This window comes from Balearica regulorum, chromosome 3 (genome assembly GCF_011004875.1).
Source record: "Balearica regulorum gibbericeps isolate bBalReg1 chromosome 3, bBalReg1.pri, whole genome shotgun sequence".
Lineage (NCBI taxonomy): Eukaryota > Metazoa > Chordata > Aves > Gruiformes > Gruidae > Balearica > Balearica regulorum.
In genome coordinates, this window is record NC_046186.1 from 116,974,514 (window position 1) to 116,992,739 (window position 18,226).

Sequence of the window (18,226 nt, forward strand, 5' to 3'; positions counted from 1 at the left end):
GGAAAGAAAAGGTTTCACAGCTCAGGGAATCACTCTTTCGTGACTTTAAAACTTCTCAACCTCCCGATCCTAGACTGAAATCCACTGCTCACGTCTTACAAATGAAGTGTGATCCTGAAGTACTCCAAATCGATTAAATGAAAACCAGGCAGGCAACCCATATACAAGTAGTTCACTCCTTGACCTATATAAGTAGTTCACTCATTGTCCCTATATGCTTGGTAGATTATGTTTATACATTTACATTTAGTGGCTCAGGGAGGAAATATCCACCTTATGATGTAATACATACATGTGTTTGCATTTATGTTGTTTTAAATAATGATGTAATATCACAGTCCCTCAGGAACCTCATGTTAATTTCTTACCTACCAAATTTGGCTTCTGTAAGTCTCTCTTTGCCAGCCTCAACTCCCATGCTGAGCTGAAACAGTTCATACCAATCTGGGTTTGTTTTCTCTTTAGGGACACTCACCACACACCCCTCCTCTGGGCCCCGAGGACCTCAGCAGAGACCTGGACCACCACAGGGCTGACAGGCCAGGGGCAGCCAGCGAGGGGTAGGAGCCACAGGCAAATCCAGAGCGCGAAGCCGCCTCAGAGACGAAGCCGCGTCAGAAGAACACGAAGCGCCTCAAGGACACGAGGCCACCTCAGGCCAGGCGATGGCCGGGGCCCGCCGGATGGAACATGTAGCCCCTCTGGCAGAAGCGGACTTCGCTTTTCTTTCACTGCCCTACCGGACTAAAGGGTTTTGAAAGCGTAACTCAGAGGGCAGGCCGCGGAGGGAGAACCACCATCGCTGACGGGAGCGTGAGCGAGAAAGAGAAGATACCTCACGGCCCCAGGGGGCGGGGCCAGGAGCGCGCCGCGCCAGCGGCGCGAGCTCCCCCGCCAGATGCAGTTCCCTGCCGCGTCCGCCGACCCGCCCCCGCCGCGCGGGACCAATGGCCGCTCGAGGCGGCGCGGCGGCGGCCAATCGGCGGTGGCGCGGCGGGCTCCCCGGCAAAATGGCGGCGCCGGCGGCGGGGTGGATGCGGCGGTGCCGCAGCGCGCGCCATGCCCTGTAGCCGGCGGAAAGGGCCCTGCCTCAGGCCTGCCGCCCTGAGGAGCCGGAGCGGCGGCGGCGAGGAGCAGCAGCAGCAGCAGCTCCTCACCCGGCGGCGGCGGCCGCCGGCGGAGCTCCCCGCGGAGGAGGAGGAGGAGGAGGCGGCGGCGGCAGCGGCGGCGGCAGCGGCAGCGGCAGGGGACGGCGCGGAAGGTGGCGCAGGCCGAGGCCTGCCTGCTGGGGAGGCGCCGCGCGCGCCTCGGCCGTCGCCGTCGCGCGAGGCGGCGGTGCGCGGCCCTGCAGGTACGGCGGGAGCGGCCTGGGGGGCCCCGCGCTGGCGGGGGTCCGGCCCGGCCCGGCCCTGCCCGCCACCCCTGGAGCCGCGGGGGAGGCGCGGCCTGCCTCTGAGGAGAGGGCCGGTGCGGCGCAGCCCTCCCCCGCTCTGCCCCGTCCGTGCGCGTTGGGAAGGGGCTCCTCCTGTCAAGGAGTGACGAAGAGCATCTTCCCGCGGCAGATGCTTAGAACTCGCTGTGGACGCTAATCCAGCGGAGGAGAGGATAAAGCCTGGCCGTGCTCAGTGCTTCAGTGCAAAGCATCTCCTAAGATGCTTCTCACATAGTGATTGCATCTTTTAAAAGTACTTCTGTAGGCTTCCACATCTGCAACGTCATTTCTAAAGGGCAGGGGGTGACTAGTTGAGCTTCACGTAGCATGTTTGGTTCACTTACTGATGCGAGACAGCTGCAAGCTGGTTGTGAATAGCTATATTCCTGCTTTTAACAGCCCTAGCCGACAAGGCCCAGTGGAGGGAAGTACAGACAGAAGTAGGTTGTGACCCAGAACAGTTTGGGGGCCCATTAAAGTTAGGACTTAAATCAGAGTCTGAAAGACACAGAGCAAGCCACAATAAAAAATATTCTCCCATACAGGTATACATATTTTTTCTCTTAATGTAAGTCGAAGTCAGTATTCCCTCAAGCAGGAGGATTGACAATTCTCATCGTTACCATCAGATGCTGAGCATATAGCTGTCAGTATCATGTAATGCTCTGTTATCTCCGTGGTGATGTAACTGAACAAGCTAGAGTCGCATTCTGCCTTAAATGTATAGTTGTGAACAATATTCCTGTTGTAAGCATGCTGATGAGTGTGAACTTGATTTTTATTCTTAAAAGTTCCTAAAGCATCTTCTTTATGCCTTGTCCTGTTGTATGTTCTAAGTTATTTTGGCCTTTTATGTGTTGTTTTTTATTAAGGATCATCTTTGTGTTTACACAGAGTCATGCTTACATAAAACACCAAAGAGATCACTGAGTAGGAAATCCCGACTACCTACTTTCAGCTCTCCTGTTAATGACACAGAGATACAGCAAGAAATCTTTTGGGATCCTCACTCACCAATTGCATACAGACTAGGTAATACTAATGAAATCCAGACTTCAGGGCACCTATTTGAGGTGTGTAGTGGGAACGTACTAAACATTATCAAATGTTGTGGGAAAAAAGTCCCTTTCTGTTATCATGGCTAGGTTGTTTGGTTTTATTTTTCTTAAAAACCCATAAATTCTTCAATATAGTGCTGAATCAAGTTTTGATTTTAGCACATATATTTGGATTATTTGAGATATACTGCACTTTATAAATGGAACCGTTTTGCAGTTTTTAAGAAGGTTCTTTGTTTGTTTTTATAGGCAATGGAAAAACCAAACAGTCTACCAGTAGATGCGCAGTAGAAATTTCAGAAATTGTTAATCGTATTGCTCCTCAGGTAATTGTTATTTTCCGTGGTCTATATATGCAGTAATCAAACAGAATAGTGCTAGAATATTTAGTTTAGTGAAGGCTTAATGTTAGTTACAGTAGTCTCTTCAACATGGTAAGAATTAGGAGTGCATAAAACTAGTAAAATGTTCATAAAACTGGATTGAATTAAAATCCTAAGCATAGCATTTTGACTGGTTGCTCTTATGAGTCACAGATGCTGTAAAAAAAGATGTATTAAGAAAGTGGACTTGCAGCAGCTCCATTTTACAAAGTTTTACTTTCAGAATACAAGTTATTGCCCCTGGTCTTACGAATACTGTTGTGTTTATTTATCCTTAATCACTCATTTGCTAAAAGGTAAGAGTTTCTTCACATACTGGACTTACTTGGCAGTTGTTTTTAAGCATTATCTTGAATGACTGTTGAAGTAAAAGAACAGGACTCAGATGAGAGAGAGAGAGAGACACCCCACAATAATATAAACAGTAATGTTGCTTCCTGATTCTAAATAATTTGCCTTTTTATTGTAAGATCCATGCTCTTGGTGTCTCTCTCTCTCTTGCTGTAAACCTGGTGTCCACAGCCTGGAAAGTGAGAATAATATAGTGTTGGCTTATTGTTCGTCTTTTATTAAGTGCAAGAAGAGGACCTATTATTCCTAAAACAGTTCTGTAGTATTTAGCTTGCAAATTATGCTTGCTTATTTGACAGGACCATATAAAATGTATTCACTGTTTGGCATATTTGCAAAAAATTATACTTGAGAACTGGAAAACCATTGATAAGGGATGCCACTTTCTACCTTTTAAATGATTACAGCTCTGTCATGAAATAATATCAGACTAGATTTGCAACTTTCTGTTGCTTGTGTTCTTTTTTTTCTAAAAAAAACCAAAACAAAAAACCTCCCAAAACTCCCTACCCTTTTAGCGAAGTTCAAATTACTTTTGCTGGCTTACACGCAGTAATTTCTCATATCCAACATTTGGCTCTGGCCCTCTACACATTTTACCAGTGCAGTATTATATCTCTTAGATTTCAGAATTTAAATCCAAGCCTAAACGTTGAAGCTCTGAAAGAAGTTCATTTAGTTTCTCGACTTCACTTACTTCTGTTTGAAGGCTCCTTGTATAAATGAGTTGTAATGGAAGAAGTCAGAATTTTTTCCTAGACGCATACAGAATGCATACATTCTTTCAAGTTCTCTGATCTGTTAATGCTGCTTTAACTGGATGAAGACAGTGCACCTCAACCAGCTCCTTAGCAGTACGCTAAAGTAAACTACATCACAGCTTGTAACGTCAATATTGCAGATTACGTGTAAACCTGAATTAAAGAAAGTATTAGAGTTGAGCGCCAAAGTAAAATTCAGTTATTTTAATTGACATTCCTGTTTTAAACTAATATAATTAAGTGATACAACTATCAGTAGACAATGTCGCGGTAATCTCACTTAGCTTATGTTCATTTAGATCCTATCTGTGGCTTTCAGCAGATTCGATCCAGTTTAATTGGTTTAGCAACTTTTAACTAATGCAAGGTGTGTGTCTAGTCCAATCTTTATCTGAAATCAAATTGCTAAACATTATAAATCTAATCATTCAGGATGAAAAAGCAGCCTGTAACGAAGGCTCCCTTTTAGGGACGTGGATTGGTAAGGATGCTATTCCCTGTACACCTGGAGTAGTAAAAGTGCGAGCTAGGACAAAGTTAAGTTGTACAAGGTAAGTTACAGTTTTGTCTTGCTCATAACAGCTGGGCTTTTGCGGAAAAGGGTATGTGGTATTCATTTATGTACAGTGAGCCATGTAACTGTACATAAGCATACTGAATGCTTTTAACTTCGGGTATGTTATCTCTTCTTAATGGGGTGTTTATTGAGATTTATCAAAAAGATTGCATGCTGACTGCACATTGAAAGCAGTGGGATTCAGTCATATTCTCTGTAGTTGTTAAACTAGAGAATGAACATCTCATGTGGTCGTGTTATTGAGCTTGGCTAAACTTTCTCAGTAGGTCTGACTTTCTCTTCTGTATTTTTTTATAATCTAGAGAACTTAAAATAAAAAATCCTGAAGAGGAACTCATGAAATTGGCTAAGGAATTTGATAAAAATCTAGTAGAGCTAGATGCTGTTCAGGAACAAGAGAAGCTTGGTCATGACTCCATCCAGATTGCCTCAGAGTCTTTAAATAATTCTAATGATGAAGTAAATATGAAGAACCTGAAATCATTCCTTGGTGAAGTTCCCGAAAGAGATACTGCTCTGTCCCTGAAACCAGTTGGACAGAGCACTGGCATCCCTGCTGCAGAGCCCTGTCAATCTAGCAGTCAAAAGTCTATAGACCTTGAGGCTGAAATAGCCCTTCATGCTCTTTTTGACAGCTCTACCCAGAAGTGTAGTGGACAGTTGAGCCAAGGACTATCAGGTATTTCTTTGAATAATAGTTTCTGTGAAAATAAAAGCACCTTGGAAGAGGAACATCTTACTGAGCAAATTAAAGACATGCAACATGGTAATTCAGAGGCATATCAAAAAGATACTCCGTGCGCACCAGGAAGCGTGAACCAGAGTTTTCCAAAACCTGATACTCACACGTTGACGAAAAAAAATCCTTGTCCTTTGAAGACACAATTGGTGGTCTCCGATAAGCTTGCTGGAGTAGTTAATGATGATTTTGATGACTGGGATACAGATTTTTTGGCAGATGACTCTTTTGTGATGCAAATAACCCAAAATCCTGAATTGATAAGTACTGAAGAAGCACCACCAATTCCTACCAATCCTTCTATGCATGGTTTCAGTGATGCTAGCAGAACAAAGGAGAGAAGTAGTTGCAATTCAGTAACTTTGTTGGGGAGTGTACACAAACCTAACAGTTTGCAATTTTCACCTTTGAAACATTCTAGTAAAAACGCACAAAATGTTGCAAAATCTCTTTCTTTACAAAAGTCATGTAAGATGGCAGAAAACTCAAAGACAGAGACCACAGCCTTTCATGGCAAATGTGATGTTAAGCCAGATAACATAAAGTCTATTTGGAAAAGTGCTCAAACCAGTGATTTGAAATATATTCCTGTTTCAAAGCAATTTCAAGTTAAGAATGGAAATGAAACTACTCAGCCTAAAAGCGATCCTCTTCCTCTTTTTCCTTCAAGATCTAATCTTCATAGACAACGGACTGAAAAACCTGGGAATAACACTCACAGTATTTTCTGTCAATCATCCAGTGTTCCTACCAATACGAAACCTAAGGATCTAACTAAAGTGGTTAACCAAGGTCACTTAAATCAAGTAGAAATACCAAAGAAATGTCCTCTGTCATTTGACGACTGGAATGAACCGAAATTCTCTGATGAGATACTAGATATGTTTTGTGAATCTGATAGTCTTTGGGATGCAAACTGTGAGGATGATGAATTGTTGTATCAGGTGTGTGATGATATAGAAAAGCAGACTCAGAGCCAGGATGTTAAACATGGAAATGAAAGAGCCAAAACTATACAAGGAGCCAGTATTAATTTCAGATCAAATGCTGATAACAGCTTCCCATCATCTAAACAAGGACTACCTGATCGCCTCTTGGCACAAAAAACAAATGCAAGACAGGACACCCTCTCACTAAACGATTCCTGTAGGAATTCATCAAACGTGACACGTGAGCTGGCCACAACAGGTCACGTAGTGAACTGTAAAAACATCTCAAGTCCTCTAACTGTGATCTCAGGTACTTCTGTGGAGTGTAAATACACACTGTCTAAAAACTGTCATCAGGCTGCTTCTGAAGATACTACAAAGACTATTTTGGGAAAATGGTACAGGTCAAATTCTGTGCCGGTAGGAGAGACTGGTTCTGAAGGAAGTCCTGTTAATGCAGTGAACAGTTTTAGTAGCAAAACATTAGACAGCCCAGATCTTTTGTATAATACGGGAAAGGTGCCAAATAACAGTTCTGGTAACAAAACATCGCTTATGCCATCAAAGTTTAAGTTCCGAAAGACTAACAGTTCTCAGGGTGCTCTTCATGTAGGGTCTGAAAATCCAGGGAGTCATTCTGGCATTGGAATTACTCTGCAGGGTTTGGAAGGAAGCAAGAATCAGGTGAATGTGAATTTACACACCAAGCTTGACAATAAGAAATCACCTTTCAAGAGGCACCTTTCAGAGTCTTTTGCACTGCCTACATCAGGTATTTGTCTTTATTGTATCCCTCTTGGGACTGTTTCTGTTTGGTTTTTTACTATAATCAGAATGTCAGAGAAATTTATACTGTATTGCAACTTACAATAGGCTTCAATATTCATCCATTCAGTTTAGGTGTTAGTAAGCATTGTAATGAGAATTTAGAAGTTATTTTCTCCAAAATAAAATTGTCCTGACGCATCTCTTGAATTCCTGTAGTTAAGGACTTCTGTTACCCATTTTCATTGTGCTTCTCTGAGTATTTCACATTCTCTCTCTCTCTAGACAGTATCACTAGGATCAAGTGTAGGCTGATGGCAGCACTCGGCATACCATATTCTTAAATCATTACTTAAAAATACTAGTATTTTGATGTAGTAAATGTTGTAGTGTGAATCTGTGCTTTAATTTACAGTTCATTTTGAAAAACATTTAAAATTACTTATCTCAGCCATGATTTGTAAAAACCCCAGTTAATTGCGGAGCAGAGAAAGAAGGCAGCGGGTGGTATGGAATGCCAATTTCTTTTTATTATTTTACACCTGGAAATTGGAACCTCAAATCATTTGACGCTTCGGAAAACTCGGCCTGTATTGTTGGTTGCTCTGTGGCCAAAACTGCCAGTGAAATATTCTTGTGTTATCACTCTAAACCCTGATGTTTCCTTTCATCTAGAGGGGAGGTCAGTCACTTTTCCATTGTCAGGTAACAGTCTGAAATATTCCATGGACTGGTGGCGTTTCCTAGGGAAATGTGGAACCAGTCAAATGCCAGTCAGTCTTATTTTCACTTGATGTCATGGTTTGGTGAAGTTTTAATCAATATTAATTTTGATAAAACATGTCTTTAAGAGTGTACTATACCAACCACAATTTACAGGAAGCACTGTTACAAAAATAAACAGAAAAAAAAAAATCCTGCAAGCTATCAGCAGCATTATTTACAGAATCAGTATTTTACCTATGTTTCTTCCCCAGCAAAGAAGCAGGTAAGTGGAAAGCAGCAATTTCGGATGTTAAGAGAGAAGGGAGGGGAGAGATGACTAGTCATTCTGTGGAATTTTCTAGAGAATAAAGGAATGAAAAAGAATAGCATAGATTTTCTTTACAGATAAACAACAACTGTCAAATTTTTTTGTGAAAGGACGTTGCTGTAACAAAAAGAGGGACACTAAGTGATCCTTTCAAAAACTGATACGTAATTTTTCATGGACACCTGGGGGTTTTTTTTAAGAAGCAAAAAGACCCTTTGTTTTATTTATCCGGTTTGAAAGACTACTTAGTAAAAACACATTAATTGGAAATCAGTGTATAAACTTGGGAAAATTCTTGACATGTTCAGGCAATGTTCCTGTTGGTTCCACTGAGGTCAGGATTTTATTGTATGGGAATTTATAGTTCTGTAACACAACATATAAAATATTACGCTTAGCTATCATGTTCTTGTCTCCTTTGCCAATTTTTATTGCTGCTTTTGACCTTTTTTCAACCTTTCTGGTTTTATTTGTGTGACACCTGTACTATATCTGACCCCTGTGTCTATACCATCTCCATGCCCATATCTCTGCCTAACTCACTAAATTGTAGAGCCCTTTTCACTCTGATAGCCTTAATTTTCTTAACCCATCGCCATCTCCTATGTTGACTCCTGATGTCACAAGGTTCACTTGAAGGGCAGCAAAGTAAAATTTCCTTGAAGCAAATGTCTGCATCCCAGTATTTTCATTGGGAGGTAGTAAAAAGTAGCACTACAAAGGTCATGCATCTTTTCCCCCCTTCCTGCCTTGGGGACAGGATAGATGAGCCATTTTTAACTTGGGTGCCCGGTATGTCAGAATAGTGTGCTCTTGCCATAGATCTTCAAACATTGAAAGCAGATAAGTTAAAATACATATTGAACAAACTTGAAAGCTCCTAATAGCATGGTTTTTTTTTATTTACAGTGTCTGTGGTGGAACAAAAAAATAGAAAATGTTCTCAAGAAGAGATTGAAAGAAAAAAACAAGAAGCTCTTGCACGAAGAAAATCCAGAATGCAGGCATTCTCTAAAGATGCTTGAATTTTGAGTTTATTTTGTCTATGGAGTAAGTTTTTGGGAGGGCAATATTGTAATGCTGGAAGACACTTTCTAAACTGTTCACAGCTACTGACAGCTAGCTTTTTGTATTTCTCCATTTAAAAAAATCCTGACCTGAACCATAACTAATACTCTGGTGGTATTCTGTCTTAATTAAAACCTACCAGTTGTAAATGTGTAGTCCCAAACTACCTTCAGTACAATGAAGATTGTATTGAGTTCACGTACTGTTACGTGTTGAAATTGTATAGTCTGAAAATCATCAGAGCATGAAAGCATTTGTATACACATGTAAGCAGAAGATGTCAAAACCAGACTGTATGTGTTTTGGCTATACTTCTCTTATTGCAAGTATTTTAATCTGTAAGAGGAGTCTCAAGTACACATAGATTAAGAAATACTAATGTTTGCTCTCAGGTAGAAGAAGGTTTTTAAGTTTTGGTTTAAAGAAAGTACAATCTAGAAAACATCTAACATTGGAAAACTAATGGAAATGAACAGGATTTGGAAAGTATGCTCAGTTTGGCGCCGTTACCTTAGGTAAGAATTGTACATAGTGAAGGAAGAATTTAATACGAGAGTTTCATAAAGTGAAAAAACATCCTGGAAAGGACATTTTATCTTTTTTTTTTTTTTTAATTCCCTTCATGAAGGGTTTGAAACACCCTAGCTAACGAAAGGGGACCACCTTTTTCTAAACATGATTACTGAGCTAATTAAAAAAGGTAGCCTATGTCATTTTACCAAACTGTGAGCAATATAAAACACACCAGGTGAAATCTCAACAACTATGAATCAGTTTAGCCTTACGGGTTGTTCATATTTTTCAAACTAAAGGCTGTTAAAACATAAAAATGCAATGTCATGTCAGCTTAACAGGGCCTGATAGAATTTTTGATGTGATAGATGGGTGCAGAGCTCAAACTGCAAAAACTGCCTGTGGGTAAGCTGCAAGATATTTTTCAACTGAGAAATACTTACATGTAAACATGTGACACTATGAAAAGTGACTGTAATTTTTCTTTGTAAATAAATAACTTTGAGATGTACCAAAGGTTAGAGGAAGCTTTTGGTTTCTGTAGTATGTGCCATTTTTGTAACTCCTAAAAATGTAAGTATTGTATATTTGTAAATTGTCATTAAACTTTTTTTACATTTTTCTAGTCTGTTCTGGAAAATAATGTACTACAGAAACTGGGACAGAAATGGGAATTCCATACGGACTTTACTTGAATGTTCTCCCTTGGTAATTTACCCAATTATTCCATGCCTCAATTTTCTAACTGTAGTGGTGACAAAGTGCTTCCTTTGATCCATTTAAACTAGAAATCCTTGGTGGAGTAACTGGTTCTACACACAGCCATCTGCAGTGGAGTCCTGAAATACTTAACTATACTGATTTTTGAACTAGAGAATTTGCTTTTGTATTAACCAATATTCTTGGTGCTTGATTATGAAATCAAATCCCCATGTCCTCCCAAGACCGTGCTGGTGCCCAGTAAGTGTTACTTACAGTCTGTGGCTGCAGCTCCCTGTCCTTCAGCCGTTGTGCAATATATGATGAGTTGGATCCTCTTACTGATCTGACTGAAAATTAACCAAAAAACACCATCAGCGTAATATCCTTAACAGATAATATAACATGAAATAGCAAGACTCTTTGTTGTGTTGTCAAGCCTCTGCTGGCAGTGTTCACACAGTTTGTAAGACAGAAAATTTGCATGTCCATATGAAAAATTAAATGTAAAGCCCAAATAGGGGCTGTTGTGAGAATGTAGTTTGGTCTGTATATCTGAGGGATACGCTTGTCTTTGTAGTGTTCTAGGAAAATCTTAACTGGGGTAATTTGCCAGATGCACTATTAGCCAAGAAAGTGCCAATGAGAAAAGGCTTCTACTATAAGTAAGTATTGAATATGAGAGTTATAAAACTGGCTTTTAAGGTACTGATACACAAGAATGTAAAATCTTATAGAGAAAGATAAAAATTAGGCGCTTGCTAGGACAGTGTTCAGCTTATCAACCCTTCCCTCCCCAGGATACTTCTCTGGAAATAGTTCTGTAAAGGAACCAGGATAATTTTTGTGTTCAAGGATAATATGGTTAATTATACTTCTGATTTGAGAAGATGAGCTAACTGGAAAGGAAGGAACTGTTGTGGGTGATGGAGAGTATTTTTTAAGGATGGTTTCATTCTCTGATGTGAAAGAACTCACTTTTAATCAGTAGATACAGAACACAAACTACGGGCTAGCACATTACAGCTACCAAGCTCAGCGTACAAAATGATACATCCAGAATGCTGGCTGCTGTGTGTCCTTGAGCACTCTTAAAGTTTAAAACCAGCTTCCTGCCCGCCCTTCCAGGTGATGCTGATTTTCTTAGTCCCCAGGATAGGAAGGCCCTGGAGCTGCCCACCTAAAATGCCACCGCTGGTCTCCCCCTGAGAGCAGTGTAAGGCTGCATTGGCTCATCCATTAATGTGAGTGTCTAACCAACCTTCTCATCTCCAGAGCTGTAAAAGAGAGCTCCATGTATGCCAAGGGGAACTGTTGCTGTGAGGGGTGTGGAAAGGACCCTTCACAAACTTTCCAGTTGGAGGAAGACGCAAACTACTAGTGGACCAATTACTGTCACTTGCTTACTTACCCAAGTACTCCCTATGTGCTGCTCAACCATATTTAAAGAGTTTGTTTGCTGATCAGTGTGAAACACATTAATTGTGACAGTTTACAGCAAATTCATCTGTTGCTGTCCCCTATTAAACTAATCATAACAGAGGGGCTTTCTTCTTTATTTTACTTTTCATAAATACCTACTTTTAGCATAGATAATGCACTTCAAGGCCAGTAATTTGGTTTTTCTTAAACATTACTTTCCAAATAGAAATCACAAGTTCTTGGGATCACGGTTTCTTAACTGATGTCAAGACAAACTACTAAGACTTTTTTCGTCACACCCTGACTACCCTCAAATGCCCTACCATACCATTTCTCAGTTAACATACTGAATCGAGTTACTTCTTTTTGTGACTTGATGCTATTACAGAAATAATTTCTTGCATTAAAATTAAACCACTCCTATACAATTTGTATTAGGCAAATTTGATAAAAGCAAAAACCTTAGAGGAAATACTTTAACCCCCCCCAGTTTCATTAGCGGAGTCAATGCAGGCAGAGCATGATTCATGAGGGCTTAGAAATAATTACAAAGAACAACCTCTACAATATCAAAAATAAAATTCCACAAGGTTGGCATTTTGGTCTTTAAATATATATATATATTCATATTGGTTGGTCAGAAACATCTAAAAGATTTAGAAGAAACGTAGTGAAAAATAAACTGTCTAGCTATAGAGATACATATGCATCATAAAAGAGTACACAGCGCAGAGCTTGTTTCTTGCTCGTGCCTATGCTCTAAGCGCCAGTCTTGCCCTTCGCCTCTTCCCGCTATGCTGGCGTCAGCAGGATGCTGGACGTGGAGCCAGCCCCACAGACAGGGCAGCATACTGACGACAGAGCCGCAGGCAGGAGGAGTTTATCTTGTGCCTAATTCTCTAACATCTGGATATTAAAGCCAGCAACGCAGCAGGGGCGTAGCTAGAGAAGGCTTGGTGCCTCCTAACATGAGGGGTGTAGGCTAGGCGTACAGTCATTTTGGGTGCTCTTACGGCAGCCAGTGACGCAGAGAGGGCAATTCCGATGCTAGGTGCCTGAACTACGTTGCAGACATGCTTAGCTCTACGTCAACAGAAGCAGCCGTCTGCCCAGCGGGTATTTCAGGGATGCGGTATTGGGCCTAGACAGCCGCTCTGCTGCGCGTGGGCGGCCAACGGCTTCGGAGAGCAGATGAGGAGAAGTGCAAAAGCTGCAGCCCCGCTCCTTGCTCTCATGGTACGATCCTGCTCCTCACCACTGAGGATGGAAGTTGAGCGGCAGCCTCGCGACCCCACAGGTTGTACAGATTGTGCTCAGTATCCCTCATGCTTCCCGGTAAGTTCTTGGTGACCCACTGATACTGCACGTGCCTCAGTCATGCAGCCTTTTGTCTGACTGCTTTCAGCAGACAACAGATCTTCATTAGGAAAGTATCTACATAATTTTAATTAATTAATACACATGTACGCATAAGAAGTTTGGTATTTCAATAGCTGACATTTCACTATGAAGCCACATCTTCCTCTAGGCAAAAAAGACCTATACAAATAGGAACAACAATCTTAAATACATTCTAAATTAAATTATGACTGTCATGTTTCATTATAAATTAATTTATGACTGTTTGCTTAAGCACTCATCTTCGTTTCATTCAGAGCATAGTAATTTTTTACACGAGCAGAGCAATCAGTGAGCTTAAGTTTAAATGTAAATGGAATTCCTGTATGTCCCCATAACCTGAGTATAATTTTTATTCCACAGATATCGACAAATTTCATGCTGAGTGATGTTACTCGCTAAAATCCATGGATTATCTTTTTCAAGTAAAACCTGTGGTGTGGGTTTGTTTTTTTTTTTTTTCTTTTAGGAAAGGCAGATATGATCAGGCAAAGGATCCGTTCATCATCATTCTCCTTATCTGTATCTAAAATTGTGTGTTGCGGATTATAGATACGTATATTCAAATCCTCCCAGTTCATGCTGGTGAGGGAACATGTTTAAAGCATTTGAGAAATTTAGTAATATTGGGGTTTTATTGTGTTGGTTGTATGAGATTTTCAGAGGCGCCAGCATCCAGCAGCTCTTCAAATTTTGGCCTATAAGGCGCAATTAATCTTGGGGCTGCAGTTCAGGAATGACAATGTAATCTTATACTATGCGTACCACTTATTACATCTAGACCTTTATACCCAGAGGAATAACATAGATGAATTCATTGATTATATCTTTTTAAGCCTAAAAAGAGCTACAATTTGTCAGGAAAGAATAGCTGGAAGCAACAGATAGCGACCTAAATAGTAGAATTCCAAAGATAAAATAGAAGAAAATGAGCACAAATGCTTCATTGTTTGAAAGCTGTATTGTCTGCAACACACTCCAGTGAATCCAGTGTTAGTGGAAGAGGCCAAGGCAGATATAATCTGTGAGCTAAAAATGACACCCTGAGTAAGTGGCCATCAAAGATGAAGCTAGGTAGACTCTGGCAATTGTGCTGTAAATCATAACTGCAATATTTGTTCAAAGCTCCGGTTACTCCGCATACTGGTGTTTTTGTCAGAACAGTCAGAAAAGTCCTGCCTCATAAAACACTTAAGGATATCTAACCTACTGTTCTTGTGGAACTAAATATAAATTTCTGTGACTGTTGTCGGGGTGTAATGTCAGTATGGTAGCTGGTAAACCATTCAGGGCCTGATTCTACTCTTGCAGCAATTTCCTTAAAGCACTGGAGGTAATGGAGTGACTCAGGCGAATAAAGAATCAAGCCCATGCATTTCATTATTGTAAGTAGTTCTTGTCTTTAGCACATAAATCCAGTAAAACAGCATTGCATTTATCAGAAATTGTTATTGTTTATGCCCATTTTCAATTTTTTGGGGGGAAAAAGGTTGCATTTACACGTACCTTTTAAAAGCCACAGTTAACAGCTTTCACCTCAAACAATGTAGTTAACAGAGGTGAGGAGAGGAGTACAGGATTTATAGATTTCCTTTTTAATGAGGTTGTCTGCTCTTTGCAGCTTGTCCTCGCTAAAGGAAAAACTCGATTCAGGTTTTAACCCTGGAAAATTAGGATCCACGTAGACATGGGAATGAAGCTTTACATGCACTGCCACACTCTCCGTGAACAGAAGATGCCCAAATAAAATATATTCTAACTAAGCATAGCAATTTAGGTTTGGGGTATTTTTAATTATTTTTTTTTGCTGAGCAGGATGGGATTTCTCGCATGCCCAAAGCTGAGCATACGTTGGGCATGTTTTGCAGAATCATGGCTGTGGGGCCAAGTGTCTAAGGCTATTTAAGCACCTGGGGAAATTACTCATGGGGAGTCCCATTGGCGTTTCACAGTGGTATGAAAAAGAGCCTGATGAATAGTTGGTTTTTAATATCCCATTGGGTACTTGGCTGCACCTTTGGGTGTTAGAGACCTGTAGAAAGCTGAACCTCAATGACAAAAAAAAAAAATGGACATAATGAGAGAAAGAAAAATGTGTTCTCCAAGGCTTGCATAACAGTTGGGAAACATTTTAATAGATGAAATGTTAACACTTCCTTCACCAACAATGACTTGCAAAGGTCTTTTTTTTTTTTTTTTTTTTAAATTAGCTCTCATGTTCTACAGGAAAAACCTGAAATATATGCTTGGAAATATTACAAATTTGAATTCCTGTCTTCCTGATTGCTTCTTATAGTCTACACTGTACCTGAATAGGGCCAGATATTTTTGTAAACTCTAATGCTGTAAATGAAGACAACATTAACCTAAAAAACTATTTTGTTATTGAACTTGAATCGGTTTTAGCAATGAATAAATGAACCTGGATTTTATAGAATGACTATGTTTTCCATATCACTTGCTCACCTTTCAGCATGCCAACTTGTGTGACTTCAATGTAAGAAGTCATCAGATGATAGAAGTCAGATTACTGAGTCTCACTCATATCAGAAGTCTCACTCATCAGAAGCGGCAATCAAACCAGCAAAGACCTTGATTTCCAACATAAACCATCAGAAGATCCCAGAAGATTTTCCGTTTGTTTTTAATGCCAGATTTCCAACCAACAGTAAGAGAGGAAAAGAAAGCTATGCTCAGTTATGGGCTGGCGGTGAAATCTCCCAGATTCATTTTCTCTACGATTTTCCCCCAGGTCACGAAGGCTGACCTAGGCCCTTCACAGAAGACTGCCATCCAAATCTGACATGGGCTGTTTTGAAACTCCTCGGGGCTTTTTTCCTCTCCATCCATTGGTAACTGTAATCCCTCAATGTCTGATGTGGTCATTAAGCGTGCTCTGTAGATCAAACTAGGAATCATGTCCTATTAAGGCTTCCACAACAACCAGACTCCTGCTCCTTTATGGGAGATTGGAGCTATCTACCACATTTCAAATTTACTTTCAGTTAGATCTTTAACTCAGATATTTTCTAAGGCGTAAGTCATCCACTCCTGACATTTACAGATCCCAAGTTTGATGTGTTAAAGCTGTACAATCTGTCATTTGTGCATGTGGAGGGGAATAGTTGGACTACTTCTAAAGGAGGCCTGCAGGATGAGCGAGAACAGCAAGTTCATATATGCTATATAACAATCTAGGTATGTGAAATTTCTGAAAGGCTCCACATCACCAATGAAAAATTTCTAGAGATCAGAAAAGTTTGAGTACGCTGCATTAGAGTGTCAAGTCTTGACAATATAACACATTAAAAAGAGTCTGCCCAAGTGACAGTTTTCTAATAGATAACCATAGAGATATGAAGAAAAGTTGGAGGACAGCCTGTAGAAAGAGTTACGGAGGTGAATGGAAAGAAATTTGAAGATGGTTTAAGATAACGTCAATCAGTGTAGACCAGACAAAGGCAGAACCTTTTTCATTTTCTTGAGAAAGTCTGAGGCACCAACGAAACTACATAAAACACCTGTTAGTTATAAAAATGTCAAACAAGCGTACATTTGGGAAATGGAGAGACTCAAACATTCAAGAAAGGGCGAGAGAGATTCTTGGAAGACACGTCAGATATCTTTGTCATCTCAGCTATTTGCCTGTCCGTGTTCCAGAAAAAACACAAGTAGTTTTGTGAGCACTGAAAGTAATCAAGCCTGATTTCCTACAGACTAATTAATGGAGTTTCTAAAAGATGCAAGTTCCAATTGAAGCTTTTTTGGTTGAGTCCCATAGCATGGGAGTCCCATTACTCTAGGGACTAATAAGAATGAATGTACACCTGAGCTCTTTTGCAGATACAGGGATTCTTTGAGACATTCTCCTCCATCATCCCACTCAGTTTCATCAAACTTCTGAAAAATATAATTATTTTTTAGACTCTCTAAAGAGCTGATCATTCTCTCCCCAAGTCTACTCGGTGAAATTTCCCCATCCTTTTCATTTAAAGGTAGTGTTGTAGCCATGATGGCTTGAAGCACATACGAGAAAAGATTACTTCCACTTCCAAACCTGCCTAATTTTTGTTATTCACAGGAAGTCTTGTGGTTCACTAATTAGTAAGTACTTTGATGTTATTTCTGACATAGAGATGAGAGAAGATTGGAGAGGGCCTGGGACTTTCATTCTTTGACAGGCCTTGTGTGGGACTCTGTGCTTTTCTTCACCTTGTTGTCAGACAGCTACCTCGCTGCTGACAGAAGCCACTGCCAGTCTGCTTGCTCCTAACAGCTAAAGCCACCAGTCCTGCCCCGTTTTTTATATATATATATGTATGAATATTTTAATTAATTTTCTATACAAGAATATTTATCAACTAAAATCAAGACGTAAATCTATTTTAAAATTAAGCTAGCTTCAATATTTACTGCAACTTAATGACAACTTCAGACAAGAATTTAATTACACAGAGTCAGCATACCATATATATTGTAGGGATGTACCATGGGACTTAGTTTAAAGTGTAATTTAGAGTATAACTTTCAGATTGCTCCTCAATATGAACTTAAATCAAAATATTTCCACTGATGGAGCACATTCTTCAAAACTGATTACAAAAGTAGCCACAGTACTAATGGAGGCTTACTGTAATTTTATGTGTTATGGTATAAATGACTTGCAAGAACACTCTTGGGAAGTCGTACTGTAATTTAATATCTTTAAAGCTAAAAATTGCTAGGGAAATATTTTTTCATGGGGACCTACTTTTCCCCCTTAGCGTTACCTAGAAATACATCTTTCTGTAGGACAGTTTTGTATCCCTTGCAATTCACATACCACGTCCAGAAAATACATTGAAATGTCGTGCCGCGCTTTGCAGAACCAGCCCCCCCTGAGGAGTGGACAACAGACGAGGACTGAGGAGTCCAAGCTTTTCCTCTGTCCTACTCACTGCTGGCTTTGTGCATGCTGATCTCACGGAGGTTTACAAAGGCCAGTAACGGTTTCCTTGTTCACCATTACCCTATTTTTTTTGCTGGCACCACTCATGGTGTTGTGGGGAGAGGGAGGTGTTCTGAAATGTCTGTATTTCAGGGTCTTGTCGTGCAAATG

The 18,226-nt window shown here is 40.4% G+C and overlaps 1 protein-coding gene and 1 long non-coding RNA gene across 3 annotated transcripts in view; one reads left to right on the forward strand and one right to left on the reverse strand.

The window, feature by feature from the left end:
* Window positions 1–10,662, reverse strand: part of LOC142601168 (uncharacterized) — a 187,994-nt gene extending 177,332 nt beyond the window's left edge. The window contains exon 1 of the long non-coding RNA XR_012834801.1: window positions 10,585–10,662. This is a non-coding gene — a long non-coding RNA (uncharacterized LOC142601168). The remainder of the gene's footprint in view (window positions 1–10,584) is intronic.
* On the forward strand, window positions 975–10,234 carry ETAA1 (ETAA1 activator of ATR kinase). Of its 2 annotated transcripts, none has more exons than XM_075749716.1 (6): window positions 975–1,351; window positions 2,327–2,464; window positions 2,740–2,816; window positions 4,418–4,536; window positions 4,865–7,002; window positions 8,938–10,234. In XM_075749716.1, exons 1-6 carry the CDS (start codon window positions 1,060–1,062, stop codon window positions 9,051–9,053), a joined length of 2,880 nt encoding a protein of 959 aa, XP_075605831.1. In that variant the 5' UTR covers window positions 975–1,059; the 3' UTR covers window positions 9,054–10,234. The 2 variants fall into 2 exon arrangements, with proteins under 2 accessions (XP_075605831.1, XP_075605832.1); XM_075749717.1 differs by lacking the exon at window positions 975–1,351 and adding an exon at window positions 1,411–1,872.
* Window positions 10,663–18,226: the final 7,564 nt, after the last annotated feature.

Coding starts and splice junctions, on each gene's coding strand:
- ETAA1 (XM_075749716.1), top strand. CDS start 1,060: ATGCCCTGTAGCCGGCGGAAAGGGCCCTGCCTCAGGCCTGCCGCCCTG. Junction 4,537..4,864: donor ACAAAGTTAAGTTGTACAAG/GTAAGTTACAGT, acceptor TTTATAATCTAG/AGAACTTAAAATAAAAAATC. Junction 7,003..8,937: donor TTTTGCACTGCCTACATCAG/GTATTTGTCTTT, acceptor TTTTATTTACAG/TGTCTGTGGTGGAACAAAAA.